This window comes from Macaca thibetana, chromosome 1, assembly GCF_024542745.1.
Source record: "Macaca thibetana thibetana isolate TM-01 chromosome 1, ASM2454274v1, whole genome shotgun sequence".
NCBI lineage: Eukaryota > Metazoa > Chordata > Mammalia > Primates > Cercopithecidae > Macaca > Macaca thibetana.
This window is the reverse complement of record NC_065578.1, coordinates 64859861-64867380: the sequence shown is the minus strand read 5'-3', so window position 1 is coordinate 64867380 and position 7520 is coordinate 64859861. Positions and strand designations below refer to the sequence as shown.

At 33.6% G+C, this 7520-nt stretch overlaps 1 protein-coding gene across 4 annotated transcripts in view; it reads right to left on the bottom strand.

The window, feature by feature from the left end:
• Positions 1-531: 531 nt before the first annotated feature.
• Positions 532-7520, bottom strand: part of LEPR (leptin receptor) — a 98096-nt gene continuing 91107 nt past the window's right edge. For 3 of the 4 annotated variants that reach the window (XM_050760069.1, XM_050760153.1, XM_050760243.1), the window contains one exon: positions 2244-4535. In XM_050760069.1, coding sequence (XP_050616026.1) covers positions 4518-4535 — 18 coding nt within the window. In that variant the 3' untranslated portion in view covers positions 2244-4517. Of the gene's footprint in view, positions 1486-2243; positions 4536-7520 lie in introns of those variants that run through there. The other variant, XM_050760330.1, reaches the window with a different exon arrangement.

Genomic DNA, 7520 nt, shown 5'->3' with positions numbered 1-7520 from the left:
ATTAAAACTGGCATTATGTTTTCGAAAGTGCCTGTGCTGTCATCAAAATACGGATTGTGGGCATCACCATTCTTGGAGGTTATTTCATTCTATGGTACGTATCTTAAATTTGGTACATAACAATTGGCTTATTAGTCTTCACAAGTATAACCCCTTAGTCCAGGGCTGAATTCTCTGTTTATCTTAAACATTTAGGGAAGTCATATTTCAAATCCTACAGTCTGATAGCACAAAATATAAGTACGTAACATACTCTCAAAACACACAAGGACAAGTGCTAAGAGTGTGTGCGTGTGTGTGTGTGTGTGTGTTGGTACAAAACAAAAACTTGCAGTAAAACAACACGCCCTCTGAAAAAACAATTACAGTTCACAAAAGATGGTGTCTATTGGGCTTATTTCTAACTGGAAACAAGGGACCTTCCCACTACAGATTGGGAATAAAATAGAAGAGCGTGTCAACATTGGTAGGCTTATGAAGGCTTTCTCAAATTTTTTGTCTATACTACTAAGAGAGGACAAACAGACAACATTCATTTGGAACAATTATTTTCAAATTTGACTCTGGTTTCTTTTCTCTCTCCCACCCACAACTATAAAGTAATCTATTACACTTTATATGACCCATTATAACACAAATCTGAAGGTTTCTTCAGTGAAATTACACAGTTAGGTCACACATCTTGTTTTCCATGATCTTATGAGTCTGAGTAGAGCAAGTTTGGAATTGAGGCATGTAAGATGCAAAAGTCTTCTTACTAGAAGTTCCTAAGTTGAAATTATTTTCTACAAAGTGTGAGCAACTGTCCTGGAGAACTCTGATGTCCGTGAATAAACAGGGGGCTGGGAATGGGCACAATACCCTTGACTTGTCAGTCAAAAGCACACCACTCTCTCTCTTTTTGATTGAGGTGACCCCTAAATAATAGATAGACTTTTCATCATTATTTTCTTCAGGGAAATTTCCCTCCAGTCTCAAAAGTTCATCCAATCCTTCTGAGAATGTGAGGTGTGGTAAAATTATGTTGGGACGCTGATCTGATAATATAAAAAATGCCTGGGCCTCTATCTCCCATGAGCTATTAGAGAAAGAATCCTTCAATGGAGAATTTTTGCTAGAGAAGCACTTGGTAACTGAACTATTTATAAGCCCTTGTTCTTCATCAGTTTCACTTGGTTTAGAGTTGCTGATCAGCGTGGCATATTTAACAAAGGATTGTCTCTGGCTTTCATCCTCACAGGTTACCTCGGTACCCTCAGCCTCAGAGAAGTTAACACTGTTGAACTGGTCACTAATACAAACAGAACCCTTTTCAAGATCTGTTGTTGAAAGTAGAGAGACCACAGTTGTTGGCACCATCTCATCTTTATTTTTCCATGATGTATCAACACTGATATCTTCTGAAATTGTTTCAGGCTCCAAAAGAAGAGGACCACATGTCACTGATGCTGTATGCTTGATAAAAAGATGCTCAAATGTTTCTGGCTAAAAGAAAACACACATTTTAAGGCTCAATTATGTTAAAAAATTTTGCTTCATTATGTCATACTCACAGAAATGGAAGTGTGTTAAGTTAATAATAAAGGATGTAAGTCAACCACAAATTAACTAGTTTTTTACTAAAATACATATATCAAAAAGCATAAGGAAGAGCCCGTTTAAGATAGCATTTGAAAGTGGGACAAGACAGACTTAGACTTGAGTTCTTCCAATTCTACAACCATGAACAAGTACATTAACCTCTCTGCCTTTCAATTTCATCATCTCTAAAAATGTGCTTCATGGTGTTGTGGCTAGAAATAAATTAGTGTCTGCAAGTGCTTAGCTCTCAGGAAAGATTGGCTACTGTTATTGGAAAATGCTATCTTCTGAAGATACTTTCTTCCTAATATTTTGTAGCAAATTACATTCCCACAAAATTTTAGCCCAAAATTGAAAAAAGTGGATTATAATAAAGTGAAATGACCAAAATAACTTGTCTAAAAACAGTTAAAATAACTGTATTGTGAAATAAGATATGGTATGAAAGTAAAGTAATTGTGTTGACTATTAAAAACTTATCTGCTGTACACTGAGCATCTGCTTGAGACTATCTGAAAATAAGAGCTAATAATATCATATGTTGAGAACAATGATGATGAAAGAGATGATCACAAACTGGTAAATTACTATTCTCTATAAATAACTTCATGTAAAAATATTTACTATGGACATGTGAAATGAAGACAAACACACAAGACAAATGTACATCATATTTTTTATAGAAATGATTATATCACAAAGAAAAATCCTGCCAAGCAACTACAAATCAAGAATCTGCGAGCAAAAATCTCAATTCATACAATGTAAACACATTGAAAAAATAAATGCAAAATAAAAAAAGCTGTTGATACATCACATTGAAAAATTAACACAACTGAATTAAGGGCTATAGAAAATGTGTTAAGCTTATATATCATACATGTCATTTAACTTGAATTTTACAATTTTTAAACTAATAGAATTCAGACTCATTGCTTGAAATAATGGTATACCCCGCTGTTCTTCATAATGGCAAGTATATTCCAGATACAATACAATTTATTTAGCGGAGTTTTATACTCTTAAGTAGAATATGTTAGTGATTAAAAACATAAAGGAATAAATATACCAAGCACAAAATATAATAATAAAATAGACTTATGTAGGTATTAAAATACTGCATATTAATTCAGACAAATACTGAATTAATACAATTTTTCCTATTATTCACAATCATAATATATGAAGAGAAAACTGTTCCTATGTCTGTTTTTTTCCTAAAGAAATCTATAGTTTTATAATTTTCTTCAATTATTTGCTTGCCCGTTTTCTTTTTTCTTAAGGCTTCTCCTATATATGGACTGAACTGTCTTAAAATTTAAATGAACCTACATATTAAGATTGTCAAATAAAGGAATTAGATGCTATCAATACAAAACAAGGAATACATACAAAAAAACCCATAACCACAGTCAAGATCACATACGTCCTTCAAGTGATGTGTTTGATATATTTTATGCTCTCTAAAATACCATAATCAGTAACTGTTGAAATCAAATACTGTAAATGCCTTCAAATGCATTCAGATAGAATATTTTACTCATACTTGATAAGAAATCTCATACTCATATACTATTGAAATATGTTTTGTCCGTGAGTTATAAAACTTTATTAAAAGTATATTCATTTAAAAAATTTCATGATATGCATCTTTTTTAAAGATTTTAGAATAATCTGGGCACATATTAAATATGTGTTCAGTGGGCAGTAAAGAATATCCTTTCATAATTTCACATTTAGATTCTACATTTCAATGACATCTATTAGTAGTCAAGAACGGAAGAAAGACACATTCTTCCTGTTTTTGTAGAGTTCTTGTCTACGTTCAAATAAAACTATGAGTAAAATCTAAATATAAGGGATCCATATATACATATATATACTTATATATAATAAATTTGAATACTGAGTTCATTAAACACAGTCTTTGGTTTGGTTTGAATGTGAGCAACACAGCGTAATTCGTGTGCTGAATTCATAAAACCAGCAAGCGGTCTGTTTGAAAGTAGAAAAGTCCTGTCCTCACCATGAACTATTGGTAAAAGCTCCAAAGGGTCTCCCTTTCTTGCATCACTGCCCATTTCCCTGCCTGCCAGAGGTCTTGGATGGTTTAGTGGAAGTAAATTAGATTTAGGTCATAATTAAACAAGAAAGCTGGATTAGAAGTTGATGTTTCCTTCTGATCTGGTCCGTCTGACCTGGATACGTAGGGTCATTCTTATATGAACTGTAACTCCCACTGTCCTGTGACCAGCAGAAACACAACTTCAGGCTTTCTTTTAACTGAAACAGAAGTTAGCACTTAAGCCATTTTCAAGGATATTGAAAACTGAAATTCCCAGGCTGAACAAAGTTAGATATAAAAATGCCAGGAAATATTCAGAAGAACACCCGAATAGGCTGGTTTTTAGGCTGAGGTGTCTATAAAGGAATCTAAAATGGAAAACTTTGGACATAAAAATACAAACTAAATATTTTCACTGATTCTATACTTACAATCATTGTATTTTTAAAGCTATTTGTCAGATGTTGCAGTTTTAGAGTTCACCTAATTACAGCATTGTCTACTACATATTTGATGACATTTAATAGATATGTAATGACAGCAACAGCCATAATTTTCTTAATGTTTTATGACCAGGAATATGACAAATCAAAAGCCAGAAATCATGAATATTACTTTTAAACTTTAGATAATTTGAAAATTAATCATACATCCAAACTGAACTGGACTCAAATCTATATTTTGAACCCAAATTTACACATCTATTTTAAGTTCTAAATCAACATAATCCACCATATGTTAACTCTCAGAAGTTCAACTGAATTTTTTTTAGATTTGCTCCCCTTCTTCAAAATGTAAAAATCTTCTAATACTCTATAGACTGTTGGGAAGTTGGCACATTGGGTTCATCTGTAGTGATCATGATTAGACTTCAAAGAATGTCCGTTCTCTGTTTAGATAAAATAAAACAAAATAAGAAAGCAAAATAAAAAATCACTCACAAAGAAAAAGATAAAAGATTTCAAAAAACATTGTCTGTCAAGCATGGGTTCTGGACTATAAATTTTTGTGTTAGGTACAATAATGCATCCTTTTGGGAAAGGGCAAAATTTTGAACTAAGGTGGCTTCTCCCATTTTCTTAATGAATGTCTTCATATCACACTCTAAGGACAGCTTTAATAACCCCAGGAAGGGAAAAACTTACAGGGAAATAACAGAACAGGTAAAAGGAGAGAAGAACAACGAGCTGGGAAAGTTAAAAGAGGGAGAATCAACAGCAATATTGGATAGTTTGGAACGAGAAAGAATAAAAGAGGAAAGCAGTGAAAAGAAAAATAAAAAAAATAAAGAGAAAGAAGTGCTAAAAATGGTAAAGAATAGAATCACAGAGCCATTCATTACCATAGGTTTTTAAAATCTAGAAATAAGATCTGAGAAATCATATCGTCCAAGTGTCTCCCTTTTTTCTGACAAAGCAATTGAGGCTGCCAAGATCATTTGCTAAAGGTTACATGGATAATTAAAGTATAGGGAGGACCCTGACTTAGTTCTTTTTTTCTAGTCCAACAATCTTTCTATAACACAATGGAAGATGAAAGGTTGTCCCAAACACAAATAAGCAGAAGAACATGTTATTTGTTTTCCTTTACTACTTGCTGTGACAAAATTCAGCAGATTAATTTATACTCTCTCCTGGTTCCTCATAACCTGAGGGCCATAAGGAACAAGAAAATAAACAAAACTGAAGTTGTGTTTTTAGGGGAGTGAAATATACACTTCTAGGCCCAGTAATGTGTATTTCCGGGCATAGGGGAGATGGTTACTTCTAAACAGAACTTTTAACTCGAAAATGCACCAGCTCTTCCACACATTTGGAAGGCCATCTAGCAATGTTAGGGATGCTTCTGATTCAGATCTGTGAGGATGGTGTTCTGGGAGGCCACAGGTTGTTGAGCTGCTTATTTGGAGGCCTAGGGCTGGCTGGGGAATCTAAGATAGTTTTTAGATCCCAAGGAAAAATCTATTTCTTTCTAGCTTTAGACCCACGAAAGGGAGTTGTTAAATGGAGTAAACTCTTGTGAAAACTGGCATAAATGTAGACATAGCAGCATGGCTGGATAAAAACAAACAAAAAACAGAGAATGAGAAAAATATTGTAAAATAATTAAAGAATAAAAAGGAGTGGAATGAATTGAAAATGAATTAAAGAGGCTTAAAATATCGTTAAGGGAAAAACCCAGGTGATTTGGATTTAGAAGAAATTTAACAAATTAGGCAGAAATGCTAAGGTAAAAGGTGCAAAACAAAGTAAGAAAGGTCATAGTTCTTTTACACTCTTAAAATTTGAACTGGAAGAAAAGCAAGGCTATTGAGTTAGCATAATACATTTTCTTACAACAAAAATTCAATCTGTGTTTAAGGTTCTGATTTTTAAGGTATAAACAGAAATGGTATTCTGATTTAAGATGGCAAACTGAACCGATTTCTCTCTTGTCTCTCTAGAGATTCTGTTGGAATGGCAGTATGTAAATGAGTCAAATACAGACCCACCACAAAGAAGGCGATCTGAGAGGGCTAATGAGAAATGAGTGATTTTCATTCACTGCTAAAAGATAGAAAACAATTGGAAGAGTATAGATCAAAGAAGGTGAGCAAAGAAAGCTGAAGACCAGAATATATCCAGCTGCAGCTGAGGAGAAAGAAAATTAGCCCTGCCATATGCAGCAGAGACAGTGCGTGAAGCAATGGCACGTAAAAACACAGGAAGAAAAGAGAACTATGACTGGAAACTGGGGCCTAATGGAAGTTCTATATATGGAATGGGGCTCTTCTACTCCTCTGCTGAACAGGGAAGAGCATTCGTGTAAGACCTACCGTTCAAAACCAGACTGAGGGTTTGTTCTCAAAAGTCGGGAGGAAGACAGCAGCCATGGAATATTGCTGGCTGAGAGCACATCTTTCCTTATCTGGCCAGAAAGCCCTGCCTACTCACCCAGGGCAACAATCCCTGCCTATACACACTGGGCTCCCAGTCAGCCTGTCTACTGTTTCACTCCTAAACATGAAAGGAAAACAAAGGATTACCAGATATTGGGAGGAAAGTCTGAGATAATAAAAGAGAGGCCAAGATAAACAACAGGAACATATGACCTAGAAGGAACACAGATAATTCAGGGTATAGAAGAAAAAAGAATTTTTAAAATAAAAGAACAAAAATCCTCGAATTTGTATTTCTAGCAACATTTAAGAAAATATGCATAAAACCAGAACAGAATACTCTGAGAAAGAATATTTGGAAATTTACAAAAATAATAGTATATAAAAATCCAACAGATACACTGGAAGAAGAGGGTATGACAAGGTCTCAGAATGTAACACACACACACACAAAAAGCAAAGAAACAGAAAATATGAGATAAAAGGTAAGAAATGTGGAAGATCTATGCAGAGGGTCCATCATCCAACATATAGATTCTAGAAAGAGAAACAAAGAAACAAGAGGAGAGGAAATTATCAAAGAAATAATATAATTTCTTAGAATTGACAGGAGACATGGAATTGAAAGTCTCTTCAAAAAATAACCACATTAAATAAAAAAAGAACCACTCCAGATTCATCATTGAAAATTCAAAGCAACAAAAATGAGGAGATTTTTTTTTAATTTTAGGAAAGATTTTGAAAATCATGTTAGATATCTAGAAATTACAGGTTAAGAGTGCTTTCATAAAAATCAATATTCAAAATATCTGAATTTGGAGAACAAATTAAATACTTGATATAAAAATTATTACTTCCTTTAAAAAATACTATATTTGTATTTGAATTATTTTTAAAAACAACAGGCTCCTCTGGTCTGCTTTCTTTGCAATATACTGTGGGTTTTTTGTTTGTTTGCTTATTTATTCATCATTGGGTTTACTTTCACATTCTGGC